At 43.2% G+C, this 18,537-nt stretch overlaps 1 protein-coding gene across 2 annotated transcripts in view; it reads right to left on the bottom strand.

Moving 5' to 3' along the window:
• UGGT2 (UDP-glucose glycoprotein glucosyltransferase 2) overlaps positions 1-18,537 on the bottom strand; it is a 301,267-nt gene that overhangs the window by 192,394 nt on the left and 90,336 nt on the right. For both annotated transcript variants that reach the window (XM_073348024.2, XM_073348019.2), the window contains exon 11: positions 9,972-10,063. In XM_073348024.2, coding sequence (XP_073204125.2) covers positions 9,972-10,063 — 92 coding nt within the window. The remainder of the gene's footprint in view (positions 1-9,971; positions 10,064-18,537) is intronic.

The raw sequence follows: 18,537 nt of genomic DNA on the forward strand, positions 1-18,537 counted from the left end.
CTCCACATTCTGAATTAAAAAATTGCCTCCAATACATTCCAAGAACTTGTTGGATAATCTGTGCCTTGCTGTGCTATCTTCCCAAAAGATGTCTGAGTAGCTGAAGTCCCCCATCACCATCTGTGCTTTGGATGATTTTGTTAGTTTAAAAAATATGGAGGAACTCAAACATGAAGACTGATTTTTTTTTCACGTAAGGTACTACTCACAATAAAGAACAGTTACTTACTTGTATTGTAACTATTGTTCGAGATGTGATCCAGTCAGTTATGTGTATGCCCAGTGCACAGGAGCTGGAGGGTTTTCTCCAGCAGTACCTATCATAGTCCCTCCTGAAACTATATAAGGGCAGCGCTACCCCGACTCCCCTCAGTATCTTCACACTGGAATACATTGACTCAAGTCTCTGATGCAGAGGGGATAGAAGGTGGGTCATGGAATAGACGTGTGAAACCACATCTGGAAGAACAACAGTTACAATATAGGTAAGCAATCGTTTTTCTCCTTCGAGAAGTTGCACAGGTGACTCACAAGCAGTACCATTAGGAGTCTATTTAAATAGTGACTGCACTATTGTGCCCCCAAATTTGCATTAGATCTTGAAGCAGTTCTGATGGCATAATGATGAGTGAATGTAAGCCTGGAGGACCAAGTAGAAGCCCTATAAATGTCCAGTATGGGGAGGTCCCTTAGAAAATTATTGAAGAAGCTTGAGCTGCTGTTGAATGGGCTAACAGTGTTTTTGGAGGAAGGGTGTTCACTACTCCGTATGCTGTTGTGTGTCAGGAAGTAATCCATATGGCATTTGTCTGTGCTGCTTGACCTCTCGTTCTGTCAGCATATAAAACAGAGCCAAGAAGCCAGCCTGAAAGGTTTGGTCCTGTCCATTTAGAATGCCAGTGCTTGCCTTACGTCCAAAGTACCAAAGCTCTGCATCCCTATTTGAGTGTTCCTTTGCTGAAAAACATGTACGTTTATTGTCCTGTTCAAACGAAAAGCCAATACTACCATAGTCAGAAATTTAGGATGTGGTCTCAAACAGCATATATTGCGGTCCTGCTTTCACAGTTTGATGCTCACCCACTCTTCCGCCTGATGTAATGCTAATGAGAATGGATATCTTCTGACACAGATGGGGCCAAGAATAGGTGGCCAAAAACTCAGATGGAGGACTCCATCAATGCAGCTAATATAATGTTAAGGTCCCAAAGTGCTACTGTACCTTTAACAGGAGGAAAAAGCCAGACAATCCCTTTTAAAAATCTATGACCATGAAGTTGGAAAAAAAGCTCTCTCGATGGCTGGATAGCTGAGATCACTGCTAATTAGACTCTCAGGGAACTTAGAGAAAGACCCAAGGATTTGAGAAGGCACAGGTGCTCTAAAATGTTCTGAATCTTAGCTTCTGCTGGATGTATTCCCTGAAGAGTGGGCCAGACTGAAAATGTTTCCACTTAGCCAAATAAGTGGATTTAGTGAACTGATTTCTCATATTAAGCAATATTTCCTGAACTGCCACTGAGCAGTCCTTCTCAACTTGATTTAATCAATCAACAGCCAAGCCATGAGTTGCAGACTGTTGGGTTCCAGATGCAGCTCCCGTTCATGTTGCTGGGACAGAAGGTCTGAAAGAAGAGATGGAGACTCTGAAGGGTGAGTCAAGAACCTGAAGATCAGAGAACCAGCACTATCTCAACTAAACTGGCACGATAAGAATTAATTTGGTGTGCTCTTGTTTCAATTTGAGGATCAGTTGTGGGGCAAGGACTAGGGGGTTAAGGCATACATGAGACTCAGTTCTCATCTCAGAAGAAAGGTGTTGGTCAGCGAACCTGAACTGTGATCTATTCAGCAACAAAACTGACAGCATTTCTTGTCTTTCATTGCAAACTGGTGACTGACTCAATACCCCAGAGTTGGAAGCATGATGTTCTTGAGGGACCATTTGTGATTCTGAGAGAACCTCCTGCTGAGATCAGCCAACTGATTCTCAGACTCAGTTAAGTGAGCGGCAATAGAAGCAATGCCTTCCTTGATGCAAAAATCCCAAAGATTCATGGCTTCTGACAAAACCGATTGGAGCATGCCCCTCCCTGTCTATTTAGGTAATAAATGGAGGTTGTATTGTCAATCAATAACTGGACCGATAAGCCCAACTGTGATCTGAGGGAGAAAAGCACAGAACCACAGAATCATAGGGTTAGAAAGACCACCAGGGTCAACTAGTACAGAAGTTTCCAACCTGTGGGTCCGCAAACTATGTCTAAGAGATCCGTGAACATTTTTTGCTACCATAGAACAGTGGTTTTCAACCTGTGGTCTGCAGACCCCTGGGATCCACGGACTATGTCTAAGATTTCCAAAGGGGTCCACATCTCCATTTGAAATTTTTTAGGGGGCTGCAAATGAAAAAAGGTTGAAAACTACTGGATTGGTTGTGTCTAAACCATCCAAGACAGACAGCTATCCAGACTCTTTTTGAAAATCTCCAGTGAAGGAGATTCCATTACTTCCCTAGGCAGTTTGTTCCACTGTACTACTGCTATTACAGTTAGAAAGTTTTTCCTGAGATTTACTCTAAATCTGCTATGCTGTAATTTGAACCCATTGCCTGTTGTCCTGTCCTCTGTGGCAAGAGGGAACAAATTTCCGCCCATCTTTTTTATGGCAGCCTTTCAAGTATTTGAACACTGCTATCATGTCCCCCCCTTAATTTCCTCTTTTCCAAACAAAACATACCCAATGCCTTCAGCCTTTGCTCATATGGCTTGCATTCCAATCCTTTGATCATCTTTATCACTTGCCTCTGGATCCTTTCCAGCTTCTCTACATCCCTTCTATGCAGTGGTGACCAAAAATGGACACAGTACTCCAGCTGAGGCCTAACCAGTGCCGAGTAAAATGGCACTGCCACCTCCCATGACTTGCATGCTATGCCCCTGTTAATGCAACCCAAAACTGCACTTGTCAATATGATGCTGTTGCAAGAAAAGCGACTCCTGTTGAGGTTGTGATTCACTACAACTCCTGGATCCCTCTCAGAAATGCTGCTTCCAAGCCAGTTATCCCCCATTCTGTATTTGTCCATTTGGTTTTTCTTCCTAAGTGTAGCACCTTACATTTGTCTTTGTTGAATTTCATTTTGTTGTTTATAGTCCAGTTCTCCAGTTTATCAAGGTATCTTTGAATGTTAACTCTAACCTCCAAAGTGTTTGCAACCCCCCAGCTTTGTGTCATCTGCAAATTTGATCAGTATGCTCTCTAGACCTACATCCAAGTCATTAATAAAGATGTTAATGAACACCTGACCCAGAACAAATCTCTGTGGAACCTCATTTAAGATCTCCTTCCTATCCAACGTCTTTCTCTTTGTATGCATTTTAAGCAATTATGTATCCACCTAATGGTAGTTCTGCTGAGCTTGCATTTCTCCAGCTTACTTATGAGAATTTCATGGGGGATGTGTCAAAGCCTTAATAAAGTCCAGCTGTATTATGTCTACCACATTCCCCCAGTCCACCAAACCAGTTACCTTTTCAAATAAGAAAATCAAGCTGGTTTTGGCATGATTTGTGTTTAGTAAATCCATGCTAGCTGCTAGTGATCACCACTTCATCCTTCAGGTGTTTGCAAACTGAGTGCTTTATTCATTGTTCTAGTAGCTTCCCAGGTATAGAGGCCAGGTTGACTGGTCTATAGTTCCCTGGTTCCTCCTTTTCCCCCTTTTAAAAAGATGGGCACTACATTAGCCCTTCACCAGTCTTCTGGGACCTCTCCTGTCACCCATGAGTTTGCAAATATTATTGCCAGTGGCTCCGAGATTTCTTCAGCTAATCCCTTCAGCACCCTGGAGTGAACAGCATCAGGCCTTGCTGACTTGAATTCATTCAAATTAGTCAGAGTATCTTTGACTCATTCTTTACTTATTCTGATAGCATGCAAGTCATCCCTTCTTCTTTATTGTCTGTGATAACTTCATTAGTCATCTGGTTACATGTTATTTTTTTCTGTGAAGACTGACACAAAGCAGGCATTGAGCAGCTCCATCTGCTTATCTTCCATTACTAGCTCACCTTCTCCATTGAGCAGCAGACCCACACCATCCCTGATCTTTCTTCTTTGTCTGAGATATTTGTAAAACCCCTTCTTGTCTCTTACATTTCAGCCAGTTGTAACTAATTCCTTGCCTTGCCTTTCCTGATTTTGTCCCTACATGCTTGTGCTATTCTCATGTATGCTTCCTTGGTGATATGCCCCTCCTTCAATTTCCTTTATGTATCCTCTTTGGTTTTTAGATAGCTGAAAACCTCACTGTGCAGTCAAATGGGCATCCTGTGGCTCTTCTTATCTTTCTACTGCATTGGAACAGCATGATGTTGAGCATCTAATATTACATCTTTTAGGAACTGCCAGTCCCCTTCCACTCCTCTTCCTCCTAATTGGCGTCTCTGTGGGACCTTGCCTACTATTTCTCTTAGATGGTTGAAGTCTGCCTTTTTGAAGTTCAGTGTCTTCATATAAATGAGAACAACAATGCAAAAAGTCAATTCATGCCCTGTACATAATGCTTGGAGGTCACAACCCACTAGGTGAGGGTCTTACCCTATCAGAGAGACATTGGTAATGATTATCTTGGAAGGAAGGAGGTGATAAAAAAGGTACATCTCCAGATATGTTGTTCTGATCCATCCACCATTTTAGGGAACTTAGGACCACAGGAGGAATCCGAACCAACTTGTCTGAGGGGTGTCTGTTTGGTCAACTGACTGACTTCATCCACCCTTGAATGATGAACAGGTGCAGTTGGGCACATTGGGTCACTTAACTACATGAGGCCATGTGGCCTAGTAACCTTAAACATACTTGGACCACGGAAGTAGGGTATGATTAGAGAGAGAGAGAGAGAGAGAGAGAGAATTGGTAAATGATCTAAAATCTGTCCTGAGGGAGAAAAAACATCATGTTCATAGACTCAGTGAACTCGATTTTCTGTGTTGGGACTACTGTGGATTTTTCTTTGTGCAGCATGAATCCCAGACAATCTAAGAGATAGATGATAAACTAGACTCGGTGAAGAACCTGATGTTTGGATCTGTATCACACTAACCAATCATGCAGATATGGGACTACTTATACTCCCTTTCTCCTCAAGTAGGCCGCCACCACCACCATGCAGTTGATTAATACTGGTGGGACCAAGCACAGGCCAAAGGGAAAGACTGTGTACTGATACTGTTGGCCTGCTACTACAAATCTCTGAAACCTCCTGTGACTTGTCTGTACTGCCATGTAGAAATAGGTATCTGCAAATTGAAGACCACAAATCAGTCATTGTGATCTAGGGAAGGAACGACCGATGCTAGGGAAACCTGATGAAATCTTATACACTTGATCATCGTGTTGAGATTTCGAAGGTCCATTATGGGGTCTCACACCCCCGTTGGACTTGGGGATCAAGAAAGTATCATGAGTAAAACCTCTTTCTACCATGTTGAAGAGGAACTTCTTCTATGGCCTCTACACTGAGCAAAGTCCAAACTTCTTGAAGGAGCCATTCTGACTCATGAAATGGGTCCATGAAAAGGGACGGGATAGATGGAAGGGAAAGGAGGGTGGAAAGGTGCTGGATACAATATCCCAACCTCATAGTGCTTAGGACCCATTTTGCTGACATTATGGCTTCCTAAGCACTGAGGAAATGGGATACTCTGTCCTCAAATGGGGATGTGGGGTGGTGAGCAGGAAGATCACCAGTGATTTATTGCTGTCCTTGAAGGAGAACTCACATGGGCTGCTTACCCACAGCTGACTGAGAACAAGCTGGCAGTGTTGAGCAGATCCTTCTCTGTGATTTGTGCTTTCTTCTTGAAAAATTACACTGTGTTGGTGGGTATAAAGATCCTCTATAGTATTTATTTTGATACTATAGCTGCAGGGGTCTGCATAGAATCCCAGTGAATGAAGTGTAGTACAAGAGTCTTTCAATGAATGTAGTTTCATCAGTTGTGTACAAAAATAAAAACTGACCAACAAATCAGATGTCCTTCATGGTTTGCTGGAGGTCCAAGGCTATGCCCGAGTTTTGTAACTGTGAGACTGGAGCGATGTTTTGGCTACCATACAATCTTTTACCAGGAAAGCCTTATATTCCTTCTTGACGCTGTGTCGCAGTTTACAAAGTCACATTTAGCTAACAGTGCCTGCTGGTTTGCTATCTGCATCTGCAGAGAGGAGTTGGAATATTTTTTTCTTCCAAATAAATGGAAGTCTCTTTGGCTCTTTTTCTTTGAAAGTTTATTTAAATCTTCCCTGATGCGATATCTCACTGGGAGTGTGACGGGGTTGGGACTCACCACCGCAGCACCTCCCAGTGGCATGTCTGGGAATTACCTCAATCCATGTGGAGCGCCCTCCATTGGTGATGTCCCGTCCGTCTTTCGCCCTCTGTTGGCATCTGGACCCGCGTTGCTCCCTTCTCTCGCGGCGTCCTCTTCAGGACGCTGCCCTCCGGCAGTGCCCCCTAGTCCATGCTCACTCCTGTCCGGGGGGGTGGAGGGGGGCGGGGAGTTAACAGCAATCCTTCTGCTTAGCCCCAGCCAATGTGGCCAACCACACCCCCAAAGTCTAACCCCTTCTGTCAGAGGCTGAGTGCAGTCCGCTATGGCCAAGTCTAACAGCTGGGCATAAGTGCAAGGCGGGGACCCAGGCCCGCCCTCTACTCTGGGTCCCAACCCAGGGACCCTTTGGCGGCAGCCTTACTGCTTGCCCTCCTTCTCTCCCTTTGTCTGTCTCTCTCCCTGGGTTGTTTCCCCTCCGGCCCCTTTGCACTGGCTAGGCCCTTTTTCTCAGGGCCTGCAGCCTGGCAGGTACCAGGCTGGAGTTCCCTTCTGCTCCCCTCGCCTGCCCACTACTGCACTGTCCCTGGTGCTAGTCTCCTCACACAGGAAACAGACCTTTACCCTCTGAAGGCCTGGGAGAGACTGACTGCTTCTCTCCTGGACAGCCTTTATTTAGGGCCTAGCGTGGCCCCGATTGGCTGCCTCTTGTTCAGCCCTGATTGGATCTCTAACAGGCCCTCCCTGATTTCCTGCCGCCTTGCGCAGCCGCTCTGGCCTGCTGTAAACCTATCTTGCCTGGGGGTGGGGCACTGCCCCACCACAGAGAGCCACAACTAGCAGGGAGTTTGAGGCAGGATAGGAATAAGAACACCTGAAGTCTTGCAATGGGCCACAATACTGTTATCTGTGTGATTAGCTATAGAAGCTAAGTAGGCTGGTATGTGCCATAAGGTCTTTGCCAGTTCTAGATGAGCCTCATTAATTGGGAGGGCTACCCTCCTCGGGCAGCCACCTGGAAAAATGTCCAAAAGCTTGTGAGTGCTCTCTTGCACAAGCTCAGATTGAATGCCTAAAGCCTCAGTCAGTCTCCTCAGAAGGCCCTTATAAGACTTAAAATCCTCTGGAACCGGAGAATAGTGTGGGATCATTGAGTCGACAGGTGAGGAAGTCTGGTTAACAGTAGTCGATGGATCCTCCTGTGGTACAACTGGTTCCTCCTGCAGCACTGGCTGCTCATGGGGAATAGTTTCTCTGTGTGCTTCCAATCTAGGTGGCTCTGGAAACTGCTTTGCCAAATACTCTGGCAACCTTCCCCTTGACTGAACCAGTGATCAAAACCTTGGAGCTTGGGAAACACCCCAGCAGTTCTAAAACAGCCACCGGGGGAGAGCATATGGCATAGGCAGCCAATAAGTACCAGGCCGCTACAATCTATCTCTGCTATATGATTGGTCCCACTGCCAGTATACATAATCTCCTGCTAGGAGAACCCAGACGACTTACTAGACTGATTGTGCCTAAAGAGGGGATGGGGAAGTTCTGGAAGACCCTGAACCCAACTGCGACGAGCTGTCAAAGTAGTCAGTTGGTATTGGGGGTTGCCAAACGTGATGGGGCCACTAGCTAACCTGACTTATTTGTAGCCCATTGTGAAGACGCCAACATCGATACCGAGTTAGGGATGGTATCACAAATGCATCCCAAGACACTGAAGGTATGGCATCATAAATTGATCCTCTATAGTACTGATGTTGATAATGTAGCTGTGGAAAGACCTTGTAGACAGTGTCAGGGTATAAACTGTAATCAGTACACACTACGACGAACATTCCAGTAGCGAGGCCACAAACAACGAGCCAGAGAGAACGATCAGTACTGAGGTCGAAGGCCATACTAGTGCGGACATTGTGTGTGCTGGTGCTGAAGATGGTACTGGGGCCATATCTGTGCCACATTAGTGAACTGGTACTGATACTGGCACTGCTAACAGTCTCTGCACCAGAACTGAGAAGCCAGACAGGCCCAGGACAGCGAAGCCACCGTGGTGGACTCCTGTACCACAGGAGAGGTTGAGATGGAAGGCAGAGCAAATTCCTTAGCTGCCTCATAAGCGTTTGCTGTTGTCAGTACTAACAAAGTTGATGCCGAAACAGAATCCATTGGTACCAGAATTGACAGCACAGTACTGGTATTTCCCTGCTGCAGTACCAGGGAGACAGATTGATGGCCCACCTCTACCCTGAATACCTGAAGAGTCCTGATGATGTTCCAAGTCCTTTTGTGAAGAACAAGAGGAACCCTTCTGTGGCTGTAGTCTATCTTATGGATCCTGATTCAGTGGAGGCCCTGCAAAAGAAGACTGACCCCTCTTTCTCTGTGGAGAAGAAACTAAATCCAGGCTTCTGTCCAAAGCATCTGCGGGCAGGCAGCAGGGCATACAACTGAGGGCCCTGGGTCTGAGGTAGGCCTTACGGCCAGCTCTATGAGATGTATGAGGAGCAGATTTCTGAAGACCTTCATTCTTTTCTTGAAATAATGACAGACACTGCACCTCTCCTTTCTATGTCCCTCATAAAGACACACAAGGCAGCATGGGGAGGAGGGGGTCACTATTTGGAACAGACACCTCACATGATGCACAATGCTTAAAAAGTATAGCAAGTGCTGTATGCCACTGGTGCCAAGCACCAAAAACTAACTATTAAAATAACTTTAAATAAAATGAAGTGAAAAAGAAACCTAACTATTGGGTACTACCTACTATAGCTACTTACAGATAAAGTAGAGAGCTAAACTCGCTGACTATGCCGAAGAAAAATACCTGAGAAAAATCCCCAAAGGAAGATATAACTCAGGCCACAGGTGGTGGGAACTGAGAGAGGGAAGGGCGGCACTTCCCTTGTATAGCCACAACGATGGGGCGGAGGGGTGTGCTACTCTCCAGCTCCAGTGCACTGGATGGGGTGCATTGGCACATGCACCAGAGTGCAATACATGTGTGCAACCAACCACTCAGAGAAGAACTATGCCAACTAGAAAAAAAATAGTATTTGTGATGTTCAAAAAGGCTTATTTCAGACATCCAAAAAATGTTCAATCATACAAAATAAAATAAAAATAAGCCTCACAATGCTTCTGTCAATGAAGCTTAATAAATAATAAGTGGTCCAATAAAATTTATTACCTCACCCACCTTGTCTCTGTAATGAAGCTTAATGTGATACAAAATGTCACTCCTAGAAGACTACCTTAACTTTCTAAAAATTATGAAAAGGAGAATGCACGTAATTTATCTTAAAAAAACCCAACGCTTTCTCCACCTGTTTTATATATGCAGACAGTATTCCTTCCATTCACTACTTTCAGTTTAAATAGCAAGTGTCCCAACTGTAAACAAGATCTTCCAAGAGAAAAAAGATCATACATCACAATACAATGTTCACATACAAAGCCATGTCACTGTACACCAGTATTTCATATATACTCTACAAGAATCTGAGTTGCAATACTGGAGTTATAAATTTGACACACCTCAAAGTATGGAACACAGGATATTATCTAATATTGTGAACACAAAAAAACTGTTAATTCTACAAACTGTAGAGCTTATAAATTTAATCATGAAATTCTTACCTAAATGGATCATGAAAATCCAGGTCAATAGGAAGACCATTTAGAAATAAATGTGCCTCTCCAGGCTGAATTCCGAGTATTTCATGGAAATGCTTGAAAAGGAAAGCGGAAAAATTGCTAGTTTTCTAAGATGAATGTCAACAATAAAACAAAAACATTTTTAGAACTTAAAGTAAATCCTACTATAATACCTGAAAATTTTGTGGAACATATGGAAAATCCAATCTCCATCATTAAAAAAAAATTCTTTAACTAGAATTTTGGCAGAAAAAATAGACAATATCCTGTTATAAACACAATTTTACACATTGTGAATACTTATTACAAATGAAAAAGCTATAGAAACCATAAAATGTGGCTTACACTGGTTTTATAATATACACATACTATATTCTTAATGTTTCCTGTTAGAAAACTGATACTTCTTAGCAATATAGAAAAGTGGCACTTAATTCTTCAAAAACTATTCATACCGTTTTCTCCCCAAACCAGCAAAGGCAAACAAAACCCCACCTTTGTTGCATACTACTGAATCACCACCCAGGAATAGCATATAAACACTGAAGGGCAGCTTCTTCTGATGTTAGCCTCTATTATGAAATGCAAAACACTGTTTTGCAACATTTAAGAGACAAGGTCAAACTTAAAAAAACACTCCTTTAAAAAGAATTGTTACCTTCTAATATTACAAGTAACAGGTGAAACCACTAAAACTGTAAAAAGTTACAGGAAAACTATTTTTCTATATTTTCCCCCCAATTTGTTTCCTTTATGCACTTGACAGCACTTGCTATGCAGTTGCTGCTGTTAATAATCAGTTGCACTTCCTTTCTCATGAACTACACAGGACATCACACTCCTGTGTTGCTCTGGAGGGAGCTCAGACAGACATCCCTAGCTCTACAAGAGGGTATTAACAGCAGCAGCAGAGCAGCTGCTCTGAGTTTTGCATGATGTAGATCGTTCTCTCCTCCCCCCCCCCAGGAAAATTATATGGAAACGGAGCAAGAGGAACCAGTGGGCAGAGAACATTTCTTCATTTCCAAAACTAGGCATGGAGTAGGGTAGCAATGACATTCTGAAAAGGGGAGACAGTGAGCTCCTCTATTACTGTCAGACTTCTACATACAGCTGGAGGGCTCCCTTACATTCCTCCTGTTGGACACATGATTCCAGTGAAGGCAATGCAACTCACCCGCATGGGCCTAAATTACAAAGGGAGAAGATAACTCCATACTGAACTGCAAAAAGAGACAAGTTTAGCAACCAGAAAGGATAGTAGCAGCTGAGTGGGGGCTACCACACATGCTTTCTAACTATGAATGAGAAGAATCTGCCTGCTACTAGGCTGGAAGGGAGGGTACAAATAAGAGAAGGCATGCCCCTCAGCCTTTTCTCAGGACAAGCAAGGTATTGGGCTCTGAAAAAGGGGACAGATGTCCTATTCCCCAGCCTTTCTACAGTTGCTGGCAACAAGACAGGGACAGGAAAATCAACAAGGACAAAAAAAAAAAAAGAGTCTTACCCCCAAGATGACAATCTCCACTCACAAAAATTCAGGACCAGACCAGGAGAGCATGAGGGTCAGCAGGGGTCTCTGAGATATGTCTCAGTCCCCACCAGAGGAGCCAAGAGAACCAAATCAGGCATGTAAAGGGAGAAAAGCTGCTCTCTGTTGCTGGTGCATAAGAGGTATGTCTGCATTCTAATAGAAAACCAATTACAAGCCTTTTCTATGCAAGTTACTCCATTTGTGTGACACTTTCATACTGCAATAAGGAAGTAAAAAGTAGGAAAATTTGGTCAAAATTTATTCTGAAAATGTGCAGACGGGGCTCAGAAGCAAGTCAACTTAACCAAAGTTAGCTAACCAAGTTACCTCATTTCAGTTATATTGACTAGTTTCAAGATGGCAGGGTCCTTTTGAGACAGCATAGTTACAACTACAGACTCAGGAAATGCAAAGTGAAGAGCTGGACTGTCAGCATTTAACAGAAGCCCTGAGTAGGAGACACTCAATCCTTCTCCCAACTCCACTTGTTTCTTGAGTTAACTAACCCCTCCACCGACCGGTGTACAGTAGAGACAGGAAATGGCATCTCCTGGAGGCACTCTGATGAGCTACTCCCTGAGACAGGATAAAATTAAACTGTGCTATGCCTGAGTTTACCCCAGTGCAGAGGGACTCCTTGTAAACCTATGCAAGGCAATGTCCCTTAACCAGAAAAATTGTTTTAGAAACATATGCTATAAATATACACAATATATCTGAGTTAAGATTATTGAAAAATTTACATTTCCTGTCTTTGTGATTTTAACCATACAGACTTAATACTGCATTGCACAGATTTTCACATTTAATTTCTTTGTTCATTTATAAAATATTAAATTATAAACTGCTTGGGTATAGCAATATTAGCATTTAAATGCTTGGACACATATGTGCCCTTGGGTAAATAGACTGGAGGATGCTGAACTCCTTTTTTGGCTGCTGTTATTGTTTACATTGTGGTAACTGTATCTTCACAACAGAGATAGAACTTGAAAATTATCAACTGCTGCAAAACTCTTGGAGGATTCCCCGAAATCATGGGGTTATGATGTGTCTGCAGTTTCCTCCCATGCTGATATTAAGCAATGGGGACAGCTTTGTTTAGAAACATTGCTTTGTTTTTCAGTGGGGCACTTTCATAGTGAGCCATCTCTGCTGAATTACGATAGAGCTACATGTGCTGCCTCAGTTAGCCTTCTGAGGAAGACAATTATTTTAGGCACTCTTGACTGTTAATTCAATACTACCCTTCTTAGGGCTTCTTTATTACAAAAACTCTTACAAAAAGGATCATAATGAAAAGTCCCAAATGAACAAAAAGTATTCTGGATTCCTCTGAAGGCTGCCCTCTAAGCTCTGTTCCCAGTTCCCTCAGAGGTCTCTCTAAGGGCCTGTTTACACTTGAGATGCTACAGCTGCACCACTGTAGTACTTCAATGAAGTGCTACCTACACCGATGGGAGGAGTTCTCCGATCAGCATAGGTACTCTACCTCCCCAAGAGGCAGTAGCTACCCTATCACAGGCATCTACTGTCTCCTTCATGCAAATTATTTCATGAAAACATAAATCCCTGGGCCTTCCCAAGCTGGTCAGTGAGAATATGTATGATATCAAATGGGCTGGAGTTTCATGATCCCTTGCTAAAAAAATATTAGCAGATTTCTACTGACTGTGCTCAAAAATAAGCTTTCAATTACTCATATATTTCATATTATCATTAAATACCATAAAACCAATGGAGTAGGTACTCGTTGCTGACTGGGATGACTGCTCTTCTTTTTTTCTTCATAATTCTACAGTATCTGATAGAAAGTGGATATTCTCCTGGACCACAAGAACTCAGGATTTTCCATCAGGGGCCAGTTTTTAAATCAAGATTTGGATGTTTTTTTCTTTAAAAAAAAAAGAAATCTAGGAATTATCTTGGGGAAGTTCTATGGCCCGTGTTATACATCAGACTAGATGATCATAATGGTCCTTTCTGGCCTTGGTATCCACCTGAGAAGGTCATGAAAATTGCTGTACTCCTGAAGTGAAGTAGCAGAAGAACAAACACTAACATGAGGAAAGAAAGAAGATGGATGACACACAGGTTGTTCCTAAACCTTCTTCAGACACAAAGAATCTTCAGTTACCATCTTCAGGAGGTACCAGGCAGGCATCATCCAAATAAGAACAGAAAGTTGGACAAGAAGTTATCACTGATCGTATCAATGAACATGTCAGGGTTCCCTCCCCACTCTGAACTCTAGGGTACAGATGTGCGGACCCTCATGAAAAACCACCTAAGCTTATTTTTACCAGCTTAGGCTAAAAACTTTCCCAAGGCACAAATTTCGCCTTGTCCTTGAACACTATGCTGCCACCACCAAGTGACTTAGACAAACAACAGGAAAAGAATCATAGAATATCAGGGTTGGAAGGGACCCCAGAAGGTCATCTAGTCCAACCCCCTGCTCGAAGCAGGACCAATTCCCAGTTAAATCATCCCAGCCAGGGCTTTTGTCAAGCCTGACCTTAAAAACCTTTAAGGAAGGAGATTCTACCACCTCTCTAGGTAACGCATTCCAGTGTTTCACCACCCTCCTAGTGAAAAAGCTTTTCCTAATATCCAATCTAAACCTCCCCCACTGCAACTTGAGACCATTACTCCTCGTTCTGTCATCTGCTACCATTGAGAACAGTCTAGAGCCATCCTCTTTGGAACCCCCTTTCAGGTAGTTGAAAGCAGCTATCAAATCCCCCCTCATTCTTCTCTTCTGCAGACTAAACAATCCCAGCTCCCTCAGCCTCTCCTCATAAGTCATGTGTTCTAGACCCCTAATCATTTTTGTTGCCCTTCGCTGGACTCTCTCCAATTTATCCACATCCCAGATTCTTAAAAAAACAGAACTTAATTAGAAGAACAAAAAAAGATAAGAGAACAACTCTGTAAGATAAGAATGGAAGATAATCTTACAGGCAGTCAGATTCAAAACACAGAGAATCCCTCTAGGCAAAACCTTAAGTTACAAAAAGACACAAAAACAGGAATACACATTTCCTCCAGCATAGCGAATTTCACAAGCCAAAACACAGAAAACCTAACGCATTTTCTAGCTAGATTACTTACTAACTTTACAGGAGTTGGAGGGCTTGCATCCTTGATCTGTTCCCAGCAAAGGTATCACACAATCAGACAAAAGCCTTTTCCCCCTCCTCCAGATTTGAAAGTATCTTGTCCCCTTATTGGTCATTTTGGGTTAGGTGCCAGCCAGGTTACCTGAGCTTCTTAACTCTTTACAGGTAAAAGGACTTTGCCTCTGGCCAGGAGGGATTTTATAGCACTGTATACAGAAAGGTGGTTATCCTTCCCTTTATATTTATGACAGAACATATGGGTCTTTCAAGGGGGGAAAAAGGAGGAAGAAGGTCCATGTTTCTCCATAGCTTTTAATAGGAGACTTTTCCTCAGTAGACTGATTGACATATGCCTATGTCATAACCATAGGGGTCGCCTAAATTCCTCCTTACCTGTAAGGAGTTAAGAAGCTCAAGGAACCTGGTTGGCACCTGACCAAAGAAACCAATGGGGACAAAAGATACTTTCAAATCTGGGGGGGGGGGGGTTTGTTTTGGGTTCTTTGTTTTCTGTGGCTGTTTGCTCTTGGGACTAAGAGGGACCAGACATCAATCCATGTTCTCCAAATCTTCCTGAACAAGTCTCTCATATTTCAAACTTGTAAGTAACAGCCAGGCAAGGCATATTAGTTTACCTTTGTTTTCTCAGCTAGTGAATTTTCCCTTTGCTAGAGGGAGGTTTATCCCTGTTTTGTTGTAACTTTGAAACTAAGGCTCGGGGGGGATGGACCTTTGTGCTCTTTGAATTTTCTCCTACTCTGTAAGGTTAGCTACCAGCCTAAGTTTACAGAGGTGATTCTTTTACCTTTTTCTCTTTAAATAAAAATCCTTCTTTTTAAGAACCTGACTGATTTTCCAGGGGTTTGGGTCTTTGATCATTTTGTAACCAATTGGTTAGGATATTATTCTCAAGCCTCCCCAGAAAAGGGGGTGTATAGGCTTGGGGGAATATTTTGGGGGAATAGGACTCCAAGTGGTCCTTTCCCTGATTGTTTGTTAAATCACTTGGTGGTGGCAGCGATCCCAAGGCAAGAAGGGAATCTGTGCCTTGGGGAAGTTTTAACCTAAGCTAGTAAGAATAAGCTTAGGGAGTCTTTCATGCGGGTCCCCACATCTGTACCCCAGAGTTCAGAGTGGGGAAGGAACCCTGACAGCTTACCAGACAAATGGCTGTTGAGTCTATAAGGACAAGATGGCTGGCCATTAGTCATATTCAAAGGAGTTCAAGAGGCCCAAGCTGGATAACCTGGTCTTCCAGAAACTGCAGCATCTTCTAAAATGGGAGCCAGGGCCCAATCCACAGGCTTGGAGAATGAAGACCCAAGCACAAAGGGTGGATCTCAGACCCAAGAGTCTCTAGGGAAAAACTCGGACTCCATCAACAATGGCAACAAGACCAACTTCTAGAACAATCATCTGTGAACTAGTGGCTCTGAGTAAGTACTGCATGCTGATGAAAGCAGAGTTTCAGAGGGCAGTCTTAATTAGCTCCAAAGGAAAAGCAGAAGGTACATCCCAAATGGTAATCAAGGCCATACAGCAGCACCTCACAGAACAGATACAGGACCTGTTCTCACCTTAGGCGTTGATACAGAGTATTCCAGCTTTTTGCGATGCCTGTGGATGATGGATGGGTCACCGATGTGATTGGAACTAAGGAACTATGATGAGTTGGCAACAGTTTGAAGGGTGAAAAGATTCCTGTATCAGGAAAGTCTTGCAGCAGCTCTCACAGTCCTCCCAGAGCTCTGGGGGAAAGCCAAGCAAGATGGAGCAGGCATTTGGTGAGACGTACTGAGGGTAGCAGGTACGGTCACCCATAGTGGAAATCTTACCATTACTGAAGGCACAGTGCTGAGTCCCACATGCTTGGATCTACAAATAGACCAGAGTTAACGACAATAAACTGCAACTGGCCAGTCCAAGAGGTACAAAATCTACTAAATAGAACTACAAAAAGCAAGAATTAAAAGTAGAGGTAACAGTCACAAGGTATGGAAACATGAGTCTAAAGGATTTCCTAGTCCTCTGCTACTTCAATAGGAAAAGAACTAGGTAGCATCAGACCTGAGGCTCATTATGTAACTTCATATCAGACATTTGGCTCTGCAAGGGAGCATCCATCTGGCACCAACATTACTGCTTTCAAAGGCATTCCTACTCTGATGCAGAGATTCTTTAAGCTTCCAAAACTGGGGTTTCTTCTTCAACACTTACCCGAACGGTCGGCCATAGAGATCGTTCATCATTTGATCTGTTCCTGCACGGCCACAAGGGCCTGCAGCCCGAGAGTCCAACAGCAGAACAGACTTGATGAACCCATGTAATAGGTTCACCTCTCGGCCACCTCCACTTCTCGGTTGGTGGAATTTTTTCATGGATGTTACAAGCCACCTGGAGAACAGCGTTCACTGGAACATCTTGTGATGTTCCCACGACATGTCCAAAATGCATAAGGTGCCGTCTGGGACAAGGGCCCCGGTAGCATGTAGACTGGAGTGACCATAAACATCTGCATTTCAAATGAAGTGATTCTACATTATGCCCAATATACAACGTTGGTGTTTTGTGTGGAAAGCCTCCAGTTTGCCCAGTCTGAGCAGCGCAGTGTCCAGGTTTTGCAGCTGTACAACAGTATGGGGAGCATACAGCTTGAATAGATCCTGAACTTGGTTGCTATGCTGAGATGATGTTGATTCCATATTCATTGTAAATGACTCCTGGAAGATGCTGTGATGCCAATCCAATGGAGAACCTCCGTGTGAGAGTAGGAGGAAATGGTGAGCATAGAACCCAAATAGCAAAAGTTGGAGACTGCTTCTATAGTTTGATTATTCAAAGAGATTGGAGTCACTGACGGACCTGGTCCTAGATTTTGCAACTTTGGCTCTGACCATGAAACATGGAGGCCAATCTTAGCTAACTCCTCCTCCATTTGCTGGAGTGCCTTGTGAAACCTGTCGGGGCTCTGTACCAAAAGAGCAATGTCATCAACATAGTCAAAGCCTCAGAGCGAGAGAGCACCAATCTTAATGCCTGTGGACCTGACGGAATGCATGGAGTCCATTGCCCAACAAAAAAGAGTAGAGGGACCAAGACGCAGGCCTGCCTGACACCAGATACTGATTTAAAGGGTGCAGACACCCGATTCCCCAGAAGTACACGGGCAGTGGTTTCATTATGCAGCTGTCTAATCAAGTCCAGCATAGTGGAAGGGATACCTATGCCTTTTAAGGCCATTAAATGGGGTTTGATATGAACAATACTAAAATAAGAACATTTAGTCATATAATTGGCAAATTACTGCACTTGCAGATGTGTTGTATTTAACAGGTATTTTGAATCATTCACATACAGCAGTCCTTAGTACAGACTCATACAGCTGGATACCATTTTGACTACATTTAATCATCATATGGTTTTCAACCTTTAATATGTTTTAGTCATTTCCCCTCATTACATTTTCTATTGAATTCCATTATCTGAGAAGTGAATCATTCAGTTATGCACAGCATGAGATCATATCTTCCCTGCTGCTAGATGGATGCACTGTAGCTCAAGAAGTTGCCTGACAATTTAAATGCACTGTAATGGTGATGTTTAGAAAGTTGCCTAACTTTTATTCATGCAAAAGAGTTTATTTATTATTTTCAAGTTATATGCTGTTGTATTGATGTTTAACTGGCCCTTCCTTTAAATTATCCTTGTCAGTTAATTCCAGATGGGTATTTTTTATTTGTTCGTATTTGGTTTGTTTGTTTTTTTTAAATTCTTCTGTTTGGGGGAGCTGTTTTTATTTGTTCGGTTGCTTTTTGTTTGTCTTTGTATAACTATAGCTAAACTAAACCCCCAAATTTATTTAGTTTTGTTGGCCTTGTTGAGAAATGGAGCC

Source organism: Lepidochelys kempii, chromosome 1, assembly GCF_965140285.1.
Source record: "Lepidochelys kempii isolate rLepKem1 chromosome 1, rLepKem1.hap1, whole genome shotgun sequence".
In the NCBI taxonomy this organism is placed as follows: domain Eukaryota; kingdom Metazoa; phylum Chordata; order Testudines; family Cheloniidae; genus Lepidochelys; species Lepidochelys kempii.